Source organism: Gouania willdenowi, chromosome 9 (assembly GCF_900634775.1).
Source record: "Gouania willdenowi chromosome 9, fGouWil2.1, whole genome shotgun sequence".
In the NCBI taxonomy this organism is placed as follows: domain Eukaryota; kingdom Metazoa; phylum Chordata; class Actinopteri; order Blenniiformes; family Gobiesocidae; genus Gouania; species Gouania willdenowi.
Genome location: NC_041052.1, coordinates 29,626,038 through 29,648,769, shown reverse-complemented (window position 1 = coordinate 29,648,769; position 22,732 = coordinate 29,626,038). Strand labels below are relative to the sequence as shown.

The window sequence follows — 22,732 nt, the reverse complement described above, 5'->3', positions numbered from 1 at the left end:
CGACCTCACACTCACAAGCCATGGTGTCTGTATCTGACTTTTTCATCATGTAATAATAAATGTTGTATTTATGTTATGAAGATGTCAGTGGAGAATTATTCAACCTCTTCACATCAGCGTTTAAATAAAGGGTAATCCACAACATAAAGACACGAACAAAAATCCAGGTGTTTCGGTTGATGTGGTGACCGGTTTAACTGGTGACTGACTCGCAGTGCGCAAATCTTCTTTATTGTAAAAAAAAGTGGCCACGTGGGTCCAGCAACTCAGTGATGAAATTCAGTTATTGAGCGGCTCACACCGAGTCTGCGCAGACAACACACGTACACTCCGCATCTTTGGCTGGTCACAAAAGACCCACGGGGACGCGCACAGCGCATGACCGCATCCTGTGCGTGTGCACGTGCAGACAGACGGTCGGTGGTTGAGCGCGAGGATCGTAGTTAAAGAGAAAAACGGACACAGAAGATGATGATGATGAGCTGCAACTGGGGAACCGAGCTGTGGGTGAGTGCACGGTGCGTGTGTCCCATAGCAACACGCGGTGACGACATGCAGCAGCAGCAGCAGCAGCAGCAGCATCCTCCATCACGCTGCAGCACGTCTGTGATTCTCTTTGTCTGTGTGTGTGTGTGTGGGGGGGGGGACAGGGACAGTGTCCTGGGCTCTGTGGTCCACTACAGTCTGTGTACAGACTCACGATGTTGGTACAGATGGTGAAGCCTTAAAGTGTCTGTGGTTTTAACCCAAAGCTGTGATTGGTCCTGCATTGAGATATTTCTTTTATTTCTGGATTTTTCAATGTTAGTCTCACACATTTTATGCTCTGTTCACATAACCCCAAGGTCATAATGCAGTTGGCTGGACTAGATCATGGTGATAAATCAGCCAAAAACATTGCGCCAGCCTCTCCATTGTCCGCCCCCTTCCCAAAGCCCAAGAAGACTCCCAAAAATGTCTGTACACACTCTGACTACCGGTACTCACCTGTGTGTGAGCTGTTAGCAGGAACAGCAGGCCTGCTGCTAAAACTTTACTTAGACTAATTAGAATAAACACAACTGAGAAATAGTATTACTCTTGTCATCTGTCCACAAAGCTGTTCTATTAAAAGATCTGGAAGAAGAAAAACCTTACAGTCCTCAGGAGGTAACGATTAAAGAACCAATGAGGACGTTTGGATGTTAGAAGATTATGAAGGTTTTATTTTATCTTCAGTGATGAAGATCAAGCAAAGGAACAATAACTTAAAGCAACTTTCTGGAGCTGATTTCCTATCATCAGACGAAGCCTCTGTGACCTCAGGTTGTTTATTATTGTCTGTAGGGATGTCCCGTTCAGGTTTTTTTGCCCCCGAGTCCGAGTCCTTTGATTTTGAGAATTGGCCGATACCGAGTTCCGATCCGTTACTTCTATAATACATTAAAAAGATAAAGAAGAGTAAAAAACAGATCCAGGATGTCCCTATTTATTTTATTCACCTTATTTTAACATTCAACCCTAAACAGAGCACTTCTGTGATGTAGCTTGATCAATCAAGCAATAAAAAAAAAAATACTTTAGACTTTAGTGCAAGATTAAATAATATTAAATAAAAATGTCTAATCTAAAAATGAATGGTGCTTCATCTTAAAATACCCAACAGGCATGTTAACAAATAAGAAAATAAAAGTGCCACAGTGCTGTAAAGTAAGGCCAGTAATGTGCTTTAAGGAATTGCACTCTTAATGCTTACTCTACTCATTTAGTTTCACAGACTAAAATGTATGTTTTTCTTCATGAAATGTATGACAACTTAATTTTGTGGGCATTGCAGGTGCAGAGCATTACTTACTAAATAGAGCTTACTAAATAAAGTGTGTGAGGTTTGCAGATCGAGGTGGATTTAGAACAGGGGTTCTCAACCGGTCTCACCCTGGGACCCATATTTTACCACGGTCATTAAATTGTGACTCAGTTCTTTTTAGAATTCAACCACAAATAGTTTTTTTCTCAATTAGCTGTTGAAAACAAACGTATATAAACTTTTTAAAAACATAAATCTCTATTTTCCTGTGTAATATGCATTTCACAGCATGCCTGACAAAGGAATGCTTCCACACTTCTGATTTAAAACACGGTCCTGAATTTTGAATTCTAAATTGAAAGTGATTCAATTACTGCGAGTATCGATGTGAACTGTGACACCTTTGAATCGATTTTTACTGCCTCATGATTAATCTTTACATCGTAAAAAGTGGTTTTGGGGTTTTGTTACTCTTTAAAACTCTTTAAACCAATACAACGGGAAGTACAGTTGGCTCATAGCCAAGTAATGATGACGATGATGAAGATTTACTCCCACTAACTTTAAGTTAAAGCTGCTTTGATCAGATAAAGACAGCGTAGGACTCATTCTTGCTCTTCCTGTGACATCACGTCACTCTGTGAGACATTAAATGTTGGACGGGTTCAGATCTTTCCATGTAACCCAAAAAGAAACCTCTGCCATATTTTTGCAACAACCGTGAGTGAAAACAGCAGAAATGTGTTGGAAGTAGATGACACTAGAAATCACAGTAAGAAGGCAAGCCAAATTTATTTGTATAGCGCATTTCATACACAAGACAACTCAATGTGCTTTACATGATCAAAAAGTTCAACAGAAAACATTCAACAGCCTAAGAATCACATATACATATACCCCCCTCACTGCCGGCCATTTTAGAGCATGTTGACTGATAAAGTAAGACCCACAGAACCATTTTTACTATGATTATGTAAAATACAGATTCTGAAAGAATAGACTCTTCATCATTAAAAAAAAATTATGTTTGTTTTTTCCGTAATCAGCAGTTGAATACAGGTAGATTTCACAGAAAATGCCAATTTTTGATCCGGAAGCTGAGAAATCAGGTTTTTTGTGAAAAAAGACTGTCAAGCAGAACATTATCTTTGAGGCTAATGATTTTAGCTTTTGTGACACCTCAAACATCTGAACGTTGGTTTCCTTCTATCAAACAACAAATCAACAGTAAGACTGGGCTTTTGATTAAAAAATTCAAAGTGTTTGTTGCTATTTGCACAGTAAAGAAACGTGTTTTGTTGCACAATGAAATGCGGCATCATGAAATGCTCCGAGTCTCACCGCTTGTTGATCGCCTTCTAATACGATCAACACACTCCTAATTGTCCACCTAGATCCACACATGCTCTGCTCCGAGTGTGCGCTGCTCTAAATCCACCGTCTCATCCAACTCTTCACCTCCTTCTGTGCTGTTTATAACCAGTGAACGTTCAGATTTGAGATTACATATATGTACGTTAACATTAAAATTCGCAGTAAAAACATTTAAAATCAGCAGTAAAAACACTTAAAATCAGCAACAAACACATTGAATTAACAACATGACCAAAAATCTCCCTCTCAATCATACAGAGTAGAGAAAAAGAGTGCCTTAAACTTTGATTTAAAAATGCTCACATTAGATGCTGACTTCAGCTCTGCTGGCAGTTTGTTCCACTTCTTTGCAGCATCTAACTAAAAAGCAAGAGATGTCTGTGTGTGTGTGTGCATGTGTGTGTGTGTGTGCGTGTGTGGAGCAAATATCTCCCCGACGCGGTGTGAGTTCGACCTGAAACTCAGTCAACGGGTTCCAAATACCCCAAGTGTGTGTATCTGTTATTTTGGAGTAATTTCAAAATGTTTATTTTAATTTTATTTCACTTCTGGATGGCCCCGAAATAAAGATACAAAAATACACAATTATACCCCTTAGGCTCCCACATGAGTGCATACTTCCGACGAGCACTGAAAGTTGTGGCAGCTCAGCTCTGTGAATTTCTTCAAAACAACAGCCTGTTCGAGGACTTCCAGTCAGGCTTTAGAGCTCAACACAGCACAGAGACTGCTTTAGTTAAAGTAACTAATGATCTACTCTGGGCTTCAGATGAAGGACGACTCTCAGTGCTGGTTTTATTAGATCTTAGTGCAGCTTTTGACACTATAGATCACTATATTCTACTAGAGAGATTAGAGAAATTACTTGGAATCACAGGGACTGCCCTAAACTGGTTTAAGTCCTACCTTTCTGATAGGTACCAGTTTGTACACGTGAATAATAAGTCTTCTGTGTACACTAAAGTAAGCTACGGGGTTCCTCAGGGCTCTGTGCTAGGTCCAATCCTCTTCTGTATCTATATGATCCCCCTTGGTAATGTTATGAGAAAATACTCTGTTAACTTTCACTGCTATGCTGATGATACCCAACTGTATGTATCAATGAAGCCAGGTGAGACAAATCAGCTATCTAAACTTGAGGCCTGTCTAAAGGACATTAGGGCCTGGATGGACCAAAATTTTCTTCTTCTCAACTCAGACAAGACTGAGGTCATTGTACTGGGCCCACAACAACTTAGAGAAACCTATGCTAGCCTAACTGCCCTAGATGGCATTACTCTGGCACAAAGCACAACTGTTAGAAACCTTGGGGTTCTATTTGATCAGGACTTATCCTTCAACTCTCACATAAAACAAACTTCAAGAACTGCCTTCTTTCATCTCCGTAACGTTGCTAAAATCAGATCTATCCTGTCTCAGGGCGACGCCGAAAAACTAGTCCATGCTTTTGTTACCTCTAGACTGGATTATTGTAATTCTCTTTTAGCAGGCTGCCCGAGCAAGTCGCTTAAGACACTTCAGCAGGTTTAAAATGCTGCAGCACGTGTACTGACTAAAACTAGGAGAAGAGATCACATTACTCCTGTATTAGCCTCTCTGCATTGGCTTCCCATAAAGTATAGAATAGAATTCAAGATTCTTCTTCTCACTTATAAAGCCCTAAATGGACAGGCACCAGTCTATCTCAAGGAGCTTGTAGTGCCATACAATCCCCCCAGAACACTACGCTCTCAAAATGCTGGACTACTCGTTGTTCCATTCGTCTCTAAAAGTAGTATAGGAGGAAGAGCTTTCAGTTATCAGGCCCCACTTCTCTGGAACCATCTACCAACCACGGTTCGGGGGGCAGACACCCTCTCTACCTTTAAGGTTAGGCTCAAAACATTCCTCTTTGGTAAAGCTTTTAGTTAGGAACCAGCTCATAGCTCATAATTTAGATGCAATAGGCATAGACTGCCGGGGGGGGGGTCTGGCATGCTCGGTTGGAGAGAGGTTGGAGAGGGCGTTAAGAGAGAGGTCATTTAGGTTAGAGAGGGACCGGAGAGGGTCCCATTCCTCTCTCAAACACTCCCTCTATGTCTGCTTCTTCCCTTGTGTGTTTGCTCCTGTACTCCTTCTGGCTTTTGTCTTGCAGGTCCGTGGGATCCTCAGTGTGGAGTTACAGAGTCTCAACAACTCTGTCTCCACCTTTTCCTCTGCACACACCCAACACAGCACAGCACAGCACACCCAACACACCATGTGGATGGCTGTTCATCATAGGAATGGGATCCACACAAGGTTCCTGCTGCTTAACAGAAGGTTTTCCTTGCCGCCATGATGAATTCATGTTGGGTGTGGGATACATATGTATGTGTATATACGTATATATGCATATGTGTGTATCCATAAAATGAAGAGTCCGTCCTTAAGACTGCTCTACTGTAAAGTGTCTTGAGATACCATTGGTTATGATTTGGCGCTATACAAATAAAGATTGATTGATTGAGATTGATTGATTGATAGTAGTCTATACTATAATTCAAGGATGGTCTGTGTGAACTCCGTCAACGGGTTCCAAATACCCCAAGTGTGTGTGTCTGTTATTTGGGAGTAATTTGGTCATTTCAAAATATTTATTTAAATTTTATTTCACTTCTGGACGGCCCCGAAATGAAACCTATTCAACTTTTGACCTCAGAGTGTGAGGGGGTGCTAGCGCACCATCTATATCTATTTCACTGCACAGCTCACTTCCGGTGCGTGCACGAGCTCCTGTGGACTTCTCTTTTCTCTTTTGAGGAAAAATACTTTTTTACTGTTCTTTATTTGGTGATGACATTTCGAAACGTTTATTTTCATGTTAGTTTGACCGGTCGCTATTTAGACCGGACAGACCTCACCTGGAAGTTACTGACGGCAATGGCTGCTGTGTTGAAAGCTGCACATTTCTCAGCAGCGTGCGTGTGTGAGAGAGAACCAACGGAGGAGATGAGAGTCTCACATACACACACACACACACACACACACACACACTGATCAGGTGCGCTTCACAATCGATCACCGTCTACGTGTGTGTGTGTGTGTAACGGACTACTATTTAGTCCGGTTACAGTCTGTGTCACGACACCTGTCCATTGGGTGGTAGTGATTGTAGTGTTGAGTCAGATCAGCAAACGGTGCTACATAGTAAAGCCCGCCTGATGATTACTGCAGCTTCACTCACGACACACCTGCCACTACACCTAACTACTGAAAATAGATAAGTTTAGTGAAAGTTAGGCAGGCACACACACACTAAACTCTGACTCTGTATGCTGTCTGCAGCCTGATGGGTCAGAGAGTTATCATAGTTACCAAGGACAATACATTTATGAATAAACAAACAAATAAAGGAATACATTAATAAACAAATAAATAAATAAAAAATATTGATCAACCCACCGAGAAAACTCCAGGGTCTACTGATGGACATTCCACCACTCTGTGTGTGTGTGACTGTGTGTGTGTGTGACTGTGTGTCTGTAACTCTGTGTCTGTAACAATCTGTGTGTGTAACTCTGTGTGTGTGACTGTGTGTCTGTAACTATGTGTCTGTGTGTCTGTTCCAGGATCAGTTTGATCACCTAGAGAAACACACTAGTTGGGGTATCGACTTCCTGGAGAGATACACAAAGTTTGTTAAAGAGCGAGCAGACATCGAGCTCGGCTATGCCAAACAGATCAGGTGAGGTCATCTAAAGGTCACGCGAAGGTTATATAAAGGTCATGTGAGGGTTATCTGAAAGTCATGGCAAGTGTCATTCATCCTGATTTATTTCAGTTTACTGTGAATAAAAACATCAGTTTAATTTTTAATCATTACCTTGTTCTTCATATTGTACTTTAACATTTCTGATTAGCTATATGATTCACCTTTTTCTCTATCTGTTGTCTGTGTGTCCTCAGAGCGCTGTCTAAGAAGTATCATCCAAAGAGAAGCAGAGAGGAGGAGAGCAGGTGAGGACTGTGAGGCTAAGATAAGAGCGCTAATGAGCCAAGCTACCAGAGCTGCACGTACGAGTCAATCACACTTCTGTCACGTCCTATTGAACGGTGACATTACATTTGTGAAGACTAACTTCCTGTGAACGAGAACCAATCAGAAGTGTCAGAGTGAGGCCTTAATGAAGATGTGCTCTGTAATGTAAGCTAAGAAGAATCACACGAGTGAGTGTTGTTGGTCTGAATATCAGCAGTGACGTGATTGGTTCATAGACACAAGACGTTAACAATGATAGACCAATGGAAACAGACTTCAGTCCATTTACAACTTTAATGTGGGATTAAGGAAATAAAACATAATGTGAAGGAAATGTTTGATTGTGATTTTAAATCCTGGTCTGATTACATGTTTAACGTGTCTTTACTTTTTAATGAGATGATCACAGTCTGCATGTGTTTTAAAGCATCCATGACCTCCTGTTTCCCATGGCAGCTCTATTAATCGATCAGAGATTGATCAATGAGAAAGCTCTGAATATACATAGAGGGAGGGGCTAAATCACACATCTCACGTGTACACTGCTCACCTGTACAGAGGGAGGGGCTGCAGTGTTGGATGTGACATCCAACTGCGCACACAGCCCAGCTGCTCCCTCCGTTCATTTCAATTAAATGTTTAGTGCTGAGTTGATCAAGCACTCTGAGTCCAATCAATAACAGATGATTGAATGATGTTTGTTAAACAACAGTAAAGTCATCAAAAGTCCAATTAATCAATGGATCAGTGTGTGATCAGACATGCTTCAGTTGTTCTCTATGACCAATATCTCCAACTTTAACCCTTTATTCTCACTGCTCAGTAACAGATGATATCATGTTCGTTTGATAGGTTTCAGTCAAAGCTGTAGCTCATACGTCCTCGCGTCTCTGATCATGAACTCTGTGATCCACCTCATGGGTCTGCACTAGACAAAAACACTGGCAGCTGATTGCCTGAGAACAGCTTGATATGGGAAAAGCAGTGTAGTCAGAGGGGGGTAAACCAGGTGTAACCTGTAAGCCTGGTTCTTTTCAGAGCAGTGTGATGTACACCCCCTGGTTTGCGGTTGTTGTTTCAGGTTAGATTTAAGAAACACCATCTGTTCTGCTGGCGGAGCACCTTGCCTGGGAGCGCATGCTCACCTGTTCAGAGTTTGACAGCCGCATGCAAACTACTGGATCCTTTTGATTCTAAAGTTATGTTTTTGGTTTAGACCTGGCGGGATTGGTAGTCCTGTGTTCATGTTTTCTTTGGGTGGGTTTAGACGTCGTTGGTTTTCATTTCTTAGCTTGGGTGTGGCTCCAGCTTCGCGGACCCTGTACAGGGTTAACCTGGAACTGCACCTTTTTGTTCTGTTTAGCTGACTCGTCAGGTCCAACTTTCAGTTTACTTTGTAAATTGTTGCCCTCTCTTTCCTTGTTTTTTTTTTTGTTTGTTTGTTTTGGGACATGGGATTTAGGGATTTAGTGATTGCTACTTTTTCCTCAGGCAACGCATAAATAAAACTGTATATGGTTTCCTGTGTCCTTTATAAATATCTTGAATCCGTTTGGGTTGTAACATATTTATGGGGGCTTGTCCAAACAAAATTTGATTCCTATTGTTAAGTTGTTTTCTATTTAGTTTGCCCTTTAGAGTCCAGTAACCTGGTGTTGTGAGCAGGGCGGGTGATTATTTGCGTCTATGGTGGTTGTGTGCAATCTGAGCAATTATGTCGGTTAGTTTTTCCCTAGAGGATTTTGTGGCATCACCCACTTTAGCTGTTCTGCACAAGTGCACTAAAGATTATTTATTTGGACTGGCTGAGCATTATGACATTTCAGTTTCACGTCAGGTGAAAAAGCCTGTATTAAATCCGAGTCACTCCACGTGTGTGAGGTTGTTCCTCCTTCTATTGTTCCAAAAAACCCTCGGTTATAATCTGGTGTCGATGATGCTATTCGGTTAAAGGAGTTGGAATTGGAGCTCCAACGGCTTTCTATGGAACAGAAAAAAGTTGAGCAGGCATCTCAGATTCATCTCAGGGAGTTGAAGCTGGCCATGCAAAATCAACTGCAGTTAAGAGAGACACGATTCGATATCGGTAAAAATATTCGTCTTGTCCCACAATTTAATGAAAGGGATTTTGATAAATAATGTATTATTTTTTAACTAGTTGCCTTGTCTCTTGGGTGACCAACGGAGGCGTGGTCCATGTTATTGCAGTGCTCACTTGTAGGGAAAGCACAGAAAGCTTATGCATCCTTGACTTTGATAAAGTTAAAGCAGCTGTTCTGCGTGCTTATGAGCTGGTCCCGGAAGCTTATAGGCAGAGCTTCCGTAAACTGAAAAAATATTTTAACCAATCATATGTGGAACATGTGAGGGAGAAAGAAGTTCTTTTTGAATAATACCTATTTGAATGAATCTAAAGTTAATGAGATGTCTAAAACGGCGGTGCTTGTTGATGAATATGTATTAACGCACAAAGCTGTATTTGTGGAACGCCCTTTTTCCTTCCCTAAGACTGAGAGCGCTAATGCGAATAGCAGGGACAATATAACTCCCACGGTGGCTGCTGCGGCGGTTGGTTCTGAGTCTGAGGGGAGAATTGAACTAGAGGCGCTGTAGGTTAAAGGCAAAGATGACGTGAAGTGCTTCTATTGCAAAATGAAAGGGCATGTCATTGCTTCTTGTCCGGTGTTAAAGAATAAGAACACAAAAACCGCAGCTTTGGTGGAAACGGTAGTTAAAATTAGTCGTTCACCTCGAGCTCAGAGCCCACATGATTATGCTGATTTGAAACCTTTTGTTTATGGACAGGTTTGTGTCTTTGTCCAGTGCCGGTGAAAATATCCCCGTGAAAATCCTACGTGATACTGCAGCCTCTCAGTCTTTCATCCTTGAGGGGGTTTTGCCGTTAAATAACAATACTGCTGTGGTTTCAGATGTTCCTGTACGCTGTTTTAATATGCAGGATGTTGGAGTCCCCTTACATATTTTTTTGATTCAGTCTAATTTGTGGTCAGGATCCAAGGTGGTCGGTGTGTGTTCTGATTTCCCTATAAGAGGGATTTCTATGATAATGGGGCATGATCTAGCAGGGGGTAAAGTGTTTATGATGCCGGAGGTGACACCTTTACCTGTTGTGTGTGCTCACTCATCCTGATAACCTTGCACATATTTACCCAAGGGTTTTTACATTGTGTGCTGTCACGCGGGCTGCTGCAAAACGTAAACTGGAGCAGAAAGAACCTGATATAGATTTGAGTGAAAGTTTTATGGGTAGCCTCGACGCTGAGTCTGATAATGGCTCTGCAGCAGCTGGGAAAGTCAGAGCGAGCAAGCCCGATGTGAGTGGCATGTCACTGTCTAGACAGCAATTGATCACTGATCAAAAGGCTGACAGGAGTTTGACATATTTGCTTGATGACGCCTTGACTGGGGACAAAAGAAAATCCATGTCTACTGGTTACTATATTAGTGACAGGTTGTTGATGCTTAAATGGACGCCACTGAATGTTTCCCCAGTGGAGGATTGGAGTGTTGTTACGCAAATTGTTATTCCCACTCACTATCGGAACGAAATTCTAAAACTTGCTCATGTTAACCCGTTTACTGGTCATCTTGGAATTAAAAGAAGTATGATCGGGTTCTGCGTCTTTTTTTTTTTTTGTGTGTCGATTTAGACACAAACTGCGCAGGGCGTGTGAGATTGCTTGAGATAATCTTGGCGTAGCTCGAGCCAGAATTAAGTCTTGGTTTCATAAAAATGCCAAAACCAAAGAATTTAAAGCTGGTGAGAGAATTTTGGTTTTATTGCCTGTTCCTGGCTCCAGTTTACAGACGCGATTCAGTGGTCCATATGTGGTTAAAAGTAAGAGTGGGGTTAGGGATTATTTAATCTCCACCCCTGACCATTGCCGTGTAACACATCTCTGCCATGTCAGCATGTTAAAGCCATATCATGTGCATACCGACCGCACTCCAGTGGAATCAGCTATTCCTGTTGTTGCACCTGAGGAGATGTCTAGTCCTCTCAGACTTGTGTACTTAGCCATGATATTGAAGTGGTCTTTTCTTGAATCAGCCGCTGCCTCTCTTTCCCTAGGGCTTTTTCGAACTGGGTTCTCTTCAGGCTCCCCAGCTCTAATCCACCTTTTGCAACGGAGCGTACTGGGATGGCATTTTTCAGGCTCACTTCTGCTTGCTCCACTGCCTCCTTGGCGTGCCACTTCCATCCAGTCCTCACTGACCGCAGAGGATATTCTCTTGTCATCCAAGTCCTTGTATAGTAGGACTTCACTGGCTCTGGTGACCGTGAACTCCGCTATCAGACCAGTGAATGGAAGCTGGAGCTTGTTGGCGTGGCCATACAGGGCATTGCTGCTGAGGCTCATTGGTAAGCCCGGCCACCTGTGCAAGAACTGGCTGATGGTCCGTTCGAAGCCCTCAACCATGGATACTGGAACCTCTATATCAGCAGTGGCCACAGAAGACTCGGCAGGATTACGTACTCAGAGATCCATGCCTGGAACTTGCTTGGAAGTGCTGACTTGTCTACTGCTGACAGCACTGTCTTCAAGTCCTCCCGGATTGAATGGATTGACGCTGTGTCACTCAAGGTGCCATCAAAGATCTTTCTCGGGTTCTTCACAGGCTTCTCGGAGACTGATGGAATAAGAATTTCATCAACAAAGGAGCAATGCTTTTCCATCCCCTTCCTCAGGACAAGGGATCTGGATTTGGTCTGTTTGAAGGACATTCTCGCCCATGTAATCAGCCTCTCCCGACCTTGGAGGAACCAGCGGCACCCAGTCACTGATGTTGATGTGACTGTTAGATCGTTCATGAAGGCTCGAATTGTGGGTAGGCGCATGCTAGATCTCGACAGAGAACCTCAACATTCCACTTCTGTCACCTTGACAATCATGTTCATTGCTTGAGCAAACAGCACCTCTGATATATTATAACCAGTGACAATGCCTTTTTCCAGCCAATGCCATGCAGATGTTATCTTCCCAGACATAAAGCTTAACCTGAAGCTACTGTAGTAGCCCTGGATAAGCCGATGGATCTTCTCTGGGACATGGTATGTCATCAATCAATCAATCAATCTTTATTTGTATAGCGCCAAATCATAACCAATGGTATCTCAAGGCACTTTACAGTAGAGCAGTCTTAAGGACGGACTCTTCATTTTATGGATACACACATATGCATATATACGTATATACACATACATATGTATCCCACACCCAACATGAATTCATCATGGCGGCAAGGAAAACCTTCTGTTAAGCAGCAGGAACCTTGTGTGGATCCCATTCCTATGATGAACAGCCATCCACGTTATGCTGTGTTGGGTGTGTGCAGAGGAAAGGGTGGAGACAGAGCCGCTGAGTCTCTGTAACTCCACACTGAGGATCCCACGGACCTGCAAGACAAAAGCCAGAAGGAGTACAGGAGCAAACACACAAGGGAGTAAGCAGACATAGAGGGAGTGTTTGAAAGAGGAATGGGACCCTCTCCGGTCCCTCTCTAACCTAAATGACCTCTCTCTTAACGCCCTCTCCAACCTCTCTCCAACCGAGCATGCCAGACCCCCCCCCCCGGCAGTCTATGCCTATTGCATCTTAATTATGAGCTATGAGCTGGTTCCTAACTAAAAGCTTTATCAAAGAGGAATGTTTTGAGCCTAACCTTAAAGGTAGAGAGGGTGTCTGCCCCCCGAACCGTGGTTGGTAGATGGTTCCAGAGAAGTGGGGCCTGATAACTGAAAGCTCTTCCTCCTATACTACTTTTAGAGATGAATGGAACAACGAGTAGTCCAGCATTTTGAGAGCGTAGTGTTCTGGGGGGATTGTATGGCACTACAAGCTCCTTGAGATAGACTGGTGCCTGTCCATTTAGGGCTTTATAAGTGAGAAGAAGAATCTTGAATTCTATTCTATATTTTATGGGAAGCCAATGCAGAGAGGCTAATACAGGAGTAATGTGATCTCTTCTCCTAGTTTTAGTCAGTACACGTGCTGCAGCATTTTGAACCAGCTGAAGTGTCTTAAGCGACTTGCTCGGGCAGCCTGCTAAAAGAGAATTACAATAATCCAGTCTAGAGGTAACAAAAGCATGGACTAGTTTTTCGGCGTCGCCCTGAGACAGGATAGATCTGATTTTAGCAATGTTACGGAGATGAAAGAAGGCAGTTCTTGAAGTTTGTTTTATGTGAGAGTTGAAGGATAAGTCCTGATCAAATAGAACCCCAAGGTTTCTAACAGTTGTGCTTTGTGCCAGAGTAATGCCATCTAGGGCAGTTAGGCTAGCATAGGTTTCTCTAAGGTGTCGCGGGCCCAGTACAATGACCTCAGTCTTGTCTGAGTTGAGAAGAAGAAAATTTTGGTCCATCCAGGCCCTAATGTCCTTTAGACAGGCCTCAAGTTTAGATAGCTGATTTGTCTCACCTGACTTCATTGATACATACAGTTGGGTGTCATCAGCATAGCAGTGGAAGTTAACAGAGTATTTTCTCATAACATTACCAAGGGGGATCATATAGATACAGAAGAGGATTGGACCTAGCACAGAGCCCTGAGGAACCCCGTAGCTTACTTTAGTGTACACAGAAGACTTATTATTCACGTGTACAAACTGGTACCTATCAGATAGGTAGGACTTAAACCAGTTTAGGGCAGTCCCTGTGATTCCAAGTAATTTCTCTAATCTCTCTAGTAGAATATAGTGATCTATAGTGTCAAAAGCTGCACTAAGATCTAATAAAACCAGCACTGAGAGTCGTCCTTCATCTGAAGCCCAGAGTAGATCATTAGTTACTTTAACTAAAGCAGTCTCTGTGCTGTGTTGAGCTCTAAAGCCTGACTGGAAGTCCTCGAACAGGCTGTTGTTTTGAAGAAATTCACAGAGCTGAGCTGCCACAACTTTCTCAAGAATCTTTGAAATAAAAGGAAGATTAGATATAGGCCTGTAGTTTGCTAAAGTGCTGGAATCAAGAGTAGGTTTTTTGAGAAGGGGTTTGATTACAGCTACTTTAAAGGACTGTGGCACGTAGCCTATTGATAGGGATATATTTATTGTCTCCAACAAAGATGGGCAGACTAGGGGAACAACTTCTTTAAACAGCTTAGTTGGGATCGGATCTGAAAGGCAGGTCGATGGTTTGGAGGATGAAATAATAGAGTTAAGTTCCTGAAGTCCTATATGTGTGAAACAGTTTAGGTTAGGCCTATTTACATTTAATGGTACAGCAGGCCCAGGTGAAGGCAGGGAGTGGCTAATTTTATCTCTAATCTTGTGAATTTTATCGTTAAAAAATGTCATAAAGTCCTCACAGCTGAGGGCTAGAGGAATCATGGGCTCAATAGAGCTCTGACTTTGTGTTAGCCTGGCTACAGTGCTGAAAAGGTACCTCGGATTATTTTTATTTTCTTCAATTAGTGAGGAGTAGTATGTAGATCGACTATGTCGTAAGGCTGTCATGTATTTACTATGGCTTTCTTGCCAAAGTATTCGTGACTCCTCTGTTTTATTGGAGCGCCACATTCTCTCTAATTTACGGGTTGTCTGTTTGAGTGTGTGAGTTTCAGAGCTAAACCACGGAGCTTTCCTCTGACGTTTAATAGTTTTTTCCCTCAATGGGGCAATTGAGTCCAAGGTGGATTTTAGTAGACTAGCAGAGCTATCGACAAGCAGATCCAGTTGAGAGGGGTTATAATTAATATCATAGTTATTTATTGGATGGTGCACTGAGTTTAAGGCAGCAGGAATGGCCTCTTTAAATTTAGCCACAGCACTGTTGGATAGATTTCTACTTGTAACTATTTTATTGCACAGTGCGAGATCCTCTAGGATAATGTTAAAAGATATTAAAAAGTGATCTGATAGCAGAGGATTTTCAGGGTAGACTTTTAGTTCATTAATATCAAGGCCATATGTTAGAACAAGATCAAGAGTGTGATTTAAACGATGAGTAGCTTCATTAATAGTTTGAAAAAAGCCAACTGAGTCTATTAGGGACATAAAGGCTGAGCTCAGGCTATCACTATCTTTGTCCACATGGATATTAAAATCTCCTACTATCAGTATTTTATCAGAACTGAGGACTAAGTTTGATATAAACTCAGAGAATTCTGATAGAAATTCAGAATAAGGGCCTGGAGGACGGTAAATTATCGCAAATAAGACTGGCTGGCAGGTTTTTGATTCGATATGAGATAAATTTAGAACCAGGCTTTCAAAGGAAGTGTAACTGGCCTTTGGTTTAGGATAGATTAGGAGAGAGGAATGATAAATAGCTGCTACACCACCTCCACGGCCTATGTCTCGTGGCATATGAGTATTTAAATGACTGGGAGGAGTGGCTTCATTTAAACTAACATATTCATCTTGATACAGCCATGTTTCAGTTAAACAGAATAAATCAAGGTTATTTTCTGAGATAAGGTCATTTACTAGTAGAGATTTGGATCTCAGTGATCTAATATTTAATAGAGCACATCTAATGGTTTTATGTTTTGGTGTTTCTAGATTTGAGATTTTAATTTTTTTCAGATTTTTATAATTGATAGCTCTTTTATTTGATTTTATGTTAAAATCATTGTGAAATATGGGTCGGGGGACTGACACCGTCTCCATAAAATAATATTCATCACCATCACAACAGTTGTCATGGCGATGAACACAGCTATCCTGATAGCAATGGGAGGGAAACTGTCCTAAGGCAAGCGCAGAGGGGCGTGGAGGACTCCCCCTCTGTAACATGGTCTCATTCATGAGATGTCATAAATGTGCCATGTTTTCTGATAGTAGAGATGCTCCCTCCAAAGTAGGATGGATTCCATCTCTTCCTATCAGGTTCGGTTTTCCCCAGAAGGATCTCCAATTATCAATGAAGCCCACCTCATTTTCTGGACACCACCTCGATAGCCAGCGGTTAAATGATGACATGCGGCTATACATGTCATCACTGGTCAGATTTGGTAAGGGACCAGAGAAAATTACGGAGTCCGACATTGTTTTAGCATAAGCACAAACTGATTCAATGTTCACTTTGGTTGCTTCCGACTGGCGACGTCGGGAGTCATTAGTGCCGACATGGAGGACTATCCTATCAAACTTACGGTTACTCTTTGCCAGCAACTTTAGATTTGATTCTATGTCGCCCGCTCTGGCCCCTGGGATGCACCTCACAATGCCCGCTGACTTCGCTAGCTTCACGTTTCTCACTATGGAGTCGCCAATTATCAGAGTTTGTTCCCCGGTGAGTGTGTTGTCCTCACAGAGGGGGGAGAACCTGTTTGAGACGTGAACATGGTGGTGTCCTGAGCGGCTTTTTGACCTTCGACTATGCTTACCACGGACAGTAACCCACTCATTGCTGGCCGGGGGGGAGGCTAAGCTAGAGCTAGCACGGTCCGCACCGGCTAGGTCCTGCTTGCTAGCTTCGGTTTTGGTATCAGGGGTGCGGAACCGCTTCTCCAGATTGTTGATCCTCGCCTCCATATCTAACAGTACGCTACACTTTATGCAACTACCATTGTCCCTAAAGGAGGACGAGGAGTAACTAAACATCTGACACACCGGGCAGGAGAGCGGAGGGGAGGAGAGAGAAGCCATAGGTGCTAAATTTAAGCTAAGCTAAGCTAAGCTAAGGACAAAAGGAAGTTTAAAGGAGATTGTACTGCCTATAAGAGGCGAGATTGCTTTTTACTTAACCTTCGTACGTTTAACTGTACGGTAAAAAATTAAAACAAGTGTTTTCAAGGCTAAAATATCAATGACAACAAGTTTGATTAGAGTTAGCAGAACACAGTAGTAGAGCGCTGCAAACAGCGGTAGAGTGTAAACAGGAAATGATCGATACGTCACCACGTCAGCACGTCACGTCATCAAGATTGTAGTTACCAGCTTATGTGGAATAGATCCGTAGGCATTGGGAAGGTCAAACCACAAAATTGATAGGTCTCCTCAGTTCTCATTTGCTTCATGATTTAGCTGGGTGACCACTCCTGTGTGTTCAATACAGCCTGGCATGCCTGGAACCCCACTTTTCTGTACAGCAGTATCGATGTAAGAATTCCTTGGAAGGTACTCTGTTAGCCAGTTGGCCAGGACCTTGAAAAAATATTTGCCTTCCACACTGAGTAGGGAGATGGTACGGAACTATGTGATGTCATTCGCTTTAGTATCCAGACACCCTCTGCATTACGCCACTACTCAGCCACTTTGCTCTTTCGCCATACAATGCTGATAAGTTTCCAAAACCTTTGCAGGAGTCTCGGTGGTTCTTGACACTGTGGGGTAGCTTTTGCTCCTTTGACACATTAAGCACTGACTCTGTGCGTTGCTCAACTTGCATCTTTTTAGTGCAGCCCATCCTGGTGGATCTTCAGACCTCTTACATTCTTACAGACCTTGCCACACAAATCGGTTGCACCCCCCCCCCCCCCCACCCCCCAGCAATCCTGGGGGTATTGCTGATTAGGATTAATCATAGCTTAATTTGTGCGCTCTCTCACAGGACCTGCAAACCCTCCTTGCCCCAGTACACCTGGTGTGTGGTTGTTGTTTCAGGTACACCTGGTGTGCGGTTGTTGTTTCAGGTACACCTGGTGTGCGGCGTACGGAGCGACGCTGCAGCAGTTGAATGATTTGTCGGCTCAGAGAGAAGAACTCGCTGAAACTCTGAATACTCAGATTGTTTGTGAGCTGATGAAGTTCAGTCAGCAGCTGAAAGTGGAGAGGAAGACGGTAACGCACACGCACACACACGCACACACACACACACACAAACAGTAATACAAGCACAACAACAGCTCTCAGAGAGCACAATCCTCCACCAAAATCATGAGCAGGTGGTGCTGTAGAACCAGCCAAACATCTACATTCTGTTCCAAATCTTCTTCTGATCCTGTATCTGTAACACCTGTAGAATCATCTTCAACATCAAATTCCTCCTTCCTTATCAGCTCAACATGTTTAGTTTAAATCAGAACTTTTGCAGATATCCTGCTAACATCTACATTGACAAACGGACGCCAGTGAAAACATGAGCTGATTAATAAGCACACAATAACACACACTGACTGTGTGTGTATGTGTGTGTGTGTGTTGCAGCACTTCCAGGATGGCCGTCGAGCTCAGCAGCACATCGAGAGCTCCTGGAAACAACTGGAATCTGTGAGTGACCAAAAACCCTGGTGTTGGTCTGATTGTGTTGGTGTTGGTCTCACTAGAGTTGGGTATCGGCAAAAATGAAATCGCATACACTTTGTCAAAATACAATACCCTTTTATTTTCAGGGCCAAATTGAACACAATATTACCTTAAATAATATATATACAAGTAACTAATGGAAATAATAAATAAACAAAAACGTTTTAATAATATTAAATAAAACAATATTACATTAAATTATATAATACTGCAGATGGATATTGTTATCATGGTTTGTCAATAATCATTAATAGTCTTTGTAAAAAACTATAGGGAGCCATTGCAAAATAGTCTGTTGCATTCCTGTGTAAATGCAAAACTGTGCCTATTAAATCTGGTGTTAAAGCTGAGGTTCAACATTTTGTCTACAAACATGGCTTGTTATGAGCCTAACATTAAGCAGAGAGTCAGTGGACACTGAGTTGAAGTATAGGACATAGTTCATATGTTGTTGTCATACACTAAATGGCAACGATGTTTGCTAGCTTGGCATTAGTTGGCAATAAATTACTGGACTTACTCGAAGAGGAACGGCTGCTGTCATCACCTGTTATGAACAACGGGTGTGCTGAATCTGATGAGTAGCAGCACTGACATTACGATCAAGTACCGGGGGGGTTGCGGGGAACCGAAATGAGGCACCAAAATGTTCGCTCTTATTCGGTCTGGTTACTACCGTTTATGTCAGAACCAGTGCCATATTGGTACCGCGTTTCGGTACCCAACCCTAGGTCTGACTGTGTTGGTCTGATTGTGTTGTTGTTGGTCTGATTCTGCTGTTGTTTGCCTAATTGTGTTGGTGTTGGCCTGATTGTATTGTTGTCATTATGTGTTTCAGAGTAAGCGGCGCTTTGAGCGTGACTGTAAGGAGGCAGAGCGAGCTCAGCATGTGTCCGATCGAATCGACCTCGACAAATCAGACGGAGAGAAGGTGAGCTGGAAGCACCAATGACAGTGCAGCATAAAAGGCATGTGACTAATGTTTATTTGTTTGTTTGTTTGTGTCTGAGCAGCGCTGCTCGCTGAAGGTAAGGCTTTCATTTTGACAGGATGCTGCTTCCAATGGGCGTGGCTCTAACGTGAGTGTGTTATTTAGGCTCGACAAACGGCTCAACAAAAACAACACAATGCTCACCAGTCGAGACAGGAGTACCAGACCAGTTTAAACCAGTTCAACCAAGACCAGCACCAGCACTACCACACTCTGGTCCCAGTCATTTACCAGGTAACCAGTACAACCACACACTGGTCCCAGTAATTTACTGGGTAACCACCACTACCTAGCACTGGTCCCAGTCATTCCCCAGGTAACCAATACTACCTCACACTGGTCCCAGTCATTTACCTGGTAACCAATACTGTTGTTGTGGACCCAAATGTAGGGAAAGATGGAGGCAGGATGCAAGAGTAGCGTTCTTGGAACCAGTCCATGTTTATTTCAAAATCCAAAATCCAAACTTAAATCCAAAAACAGGGGAGTAGGAACAGGGAGCAAGACCAGAAACACGGAAGGAGACAACTAACCTGACATCACACACAATGATCCCGCAGTCATACTGTGTCCAAACACTCAGCTAAATAGTGGAGGAGGCCTGATTGGGAATGGGCCACACCTGGGTGAAAACACGAGGGAGCTAATCAATCACCACCCAAGCACACAGACATCACTGAGGGGCGGAGCCACAAACAGGAATCCCTGAAACACCAACAAGACTCAGAATAAACAAAGACAGAATAACAAAACACCCAACAGAACATAACAACTGCACACTGGTCACAGTCATTTTTCAGGTAACCAGCATTACCACATACTGATCCCAGTCATTTACTAGGTAACCAGTACTACCACACACTGGTCCCAGTCATTTACCTGGTAACTAATATTACATCACACTGGTCCCAGTCATTTACCAGATAACCAGCACTACCACACACTGGTCCCAGTCATTTACCAGGTAAGCAGTACTACCACATACTGGTCCCAGTCATTTACCTGGTAACCAGCACAACCTCACACTAGGGGTTGAACAGACGAGTCGACTTTAGTGTTGTCTCGCGACTCTGTCCACGTGACATTGACTAGTCGCAGTACCCGACTTTTGCCCAAGATGGTGGCACAACACAGCAAATTAGGGTCCTAGTACCCCTGCAAGGCAAGGCGGCACAACATCAAGCGTTTCTCGCTCCTTCCTTGTTTGTGCTCAAACTGCAGCCGGTAAGCAGATACTAATGATAATAATAATGCATCAATTTTATATTGAGCTTTTTTGGACACTTAAAGTCGCTTTACAAAATTAAGGGATTATTCTTTCACTCCACACTTAGTGATGGTAAACTACTATTGTAGCCACAGCTGCCCTGGGGCAGACTGACAAAGTGTGCCATCGGCCCCTCCGACCATCACCAACTCTCACTCACACACAACATTCATGTGCCCACGGACACAATGACAGATACCACTGGGGTGACTGCCACCCCACTGTGGCTCCTGGAATTCCCAGTGGTCTCCCATCCAACTACTAAACAGGCCCAGACCTGCTTAGCCTCCGAGACGGGATCGGGCAATGACAGGCTGGTATGACTACTACGGCTAATATACATGCTAACGTTAGCTGTAGTGATAACATGTCTGTGTATTAAGCACATATAAAAAAAAAGCGGAAGCTCCGTTAGTGGGGGAAAAACCACTGTTGTGCCAAAATCTATGACCGGAAAAAAATCTGTGACCGGATGTGGCGGCAGTTCCAACCCCTGCAGCTTCTTGGCGGACATTTACTCCCCCTTCTTTTCCAGTCTGCATTTAATTCACCCAACGGAGCATCATAAGGGGAAGTAAATAGCTCTATAATAGCTACAAAGACGTTTACGCAGTTGACATGGCACTCTTCTTCTCTACCGCCGAGAAGCTGCAGCGGTCACAGATTTTTTATTGTGGCAAAGTCTGTGACCCGAAAAAATCTGCACTTCTTGTAGTGTTGACCTTTGACAGCATGTGCAGACAGGGTAAAAAAAAAAAATCTGTCACCGCTGCGGCTTCTCGACAGTAGAGAAGACTGCAACGTCAACTGCATAAACCTCTTTGTAGCTATTAAGGACCTATTTACTCCCCCTTAAACATGACGCTCTGGTGGGTGAAGTGAATGCAGACTGGAGAAGAATTTCAAACGTGTTTAAAGGGGAGTAAATGTCCGCCAAGAACCATTTAACAGGTAACTAGTACTATCACACACTGGTCACAGTCATTTACAGGTAACCAATACGACCTCACACTGGTCCCAGTCATTAACCAGGTAACCAGTAGTACCTCACACTGGTCCCAGTCACTACCTCACACTCATCCCAGTCATTTACTAGGTAACCAGTACTACCACACACTGTTTCTATTCATTTACCAGGTTACCAGCTAGTCCAGCTCAGTGTCTGTAGTCGGCCTCCTACAGACTGTCAGTATCTCTCTTCTCTGTAAAGCATGTGATTAGTCACATGAAAAGGGTCCCTCTCTGAATCCTGAATCCCCTCCCCCCGATTGCCTTTACCTGCTAATGCACACACATGCTCTGGTCCCAGTACTAAGGCTCACCTGGTCCACAGAGGATCCAGGACCTGGAGGAGCGGAGGATCCAGAGGGTGGGGGAGGCTATGCGTTCCTGCTCTGAGGCTGAGAGGAAAGGACTTCCTGTTATCAGCCGCTGTCTGGATGCCATGATGGAAGCAGCAGAGAGCATCCAACCAGAGAAGGTACACACACTGCCCCCTCTTGGTCAGGGTATATCACTGATTATAAATCTATTATTTGTTCTTTGGAGTCTGTTTAGAAGAAGTATTTCTTCTTCTATGAGCACAGCTATTCTCAGACACTGACCAGTGACTCCAGTTCATGTGAACCCTCACCCAGCACTAGACTTATGAGACTCAGAGAAGAAGAGAGAGCCTGGCAGCACAGCTGGTCCACCACAGGAGAGACGCTGAGAGGGATTCTCCTCAAGCTCTGACTGTAGATCCTAAACGCAGCTTTCTATAGACCAGTCCTCCACAACTTCAACCATTGAGTTTAATCCTGCCCTGTGCAGGTCTTTGGTACTAGAGAAGATCTTTGACCTCCTAGGACTCTGCAATGCACAAGTCAATGATCCTGGATGTAGTAGCATGCAGTCCTGCTGAAGCTCTGAGGTCTGTCGGCACACTGGAAAGTTGGGGAGTAAAGATTTGAGACAACGAAACCTGAACCCACAGAAAGTTCAAGAATCTCAAATGATGGGGAACCTTCATAAAACAATGAAACAGTCTTTGACTGTTGTTCATCTCAGCACTACTCACCTCTAACTGACCTTCACTTTGACCTTGTTCTGTCCCGTGTCTTC

The 22,732-nt window shown here is 43.3% G+C and overlaps 1 protein-coding gene across 2 annotated transcripts in view; it reads left to right on the top strand.

Moving 5' to 3' along the window:
* Window positions 1-304: 304 nt before the first annotated feature.
* Window positions 305-22,732, top strand: part of LOC114469948 (formin-binding protein 1-like) — a 35,589-nt gene continuing 13,161 nt past the window's right edge. Inside the window, exons 1-9 of one of the 2 annotated variants that reach the window (XM_028457874.1) lie at window positions 305-507; window positions 6,751-6,866; window positions 7,088-7,138; window positions 17,759-17,906; window positions 18,273-18,335; window positions 19,210-19,302; window positions 19,385-19,399; window positions 19,468-19,596; window positions 21,963-22,109. In XM_028457874.1, coding sequence (XP_028313675.1) covers window positions 469-507; window positions 6,751-6,866; window positions 7,088-7,138; window positions 17,759-17,906; window positions 18,273-18,335; window positions 19,210-19,302; window positions 19,385-19,399; window positions 19,468-19,596; window positions 21,963-22,109 — 801 coding nt within the window. In that variant the 5' untranslated portion in view covers window positions 305-468. The remainder of the gene's footprint in view (window positions 508-6,750; window positions 6,867-7,087; window positions 7,139-17,758; window positions 17,907-18,272; window positions 18,336-19,209; window positions 19,303-19,384; window positions 19,400-19,467; window positions 19,597-21,962; window positions 22,110-22,732) is intronic. The other variant, XM_028457875.1, reaches the window with a different exon arrangement.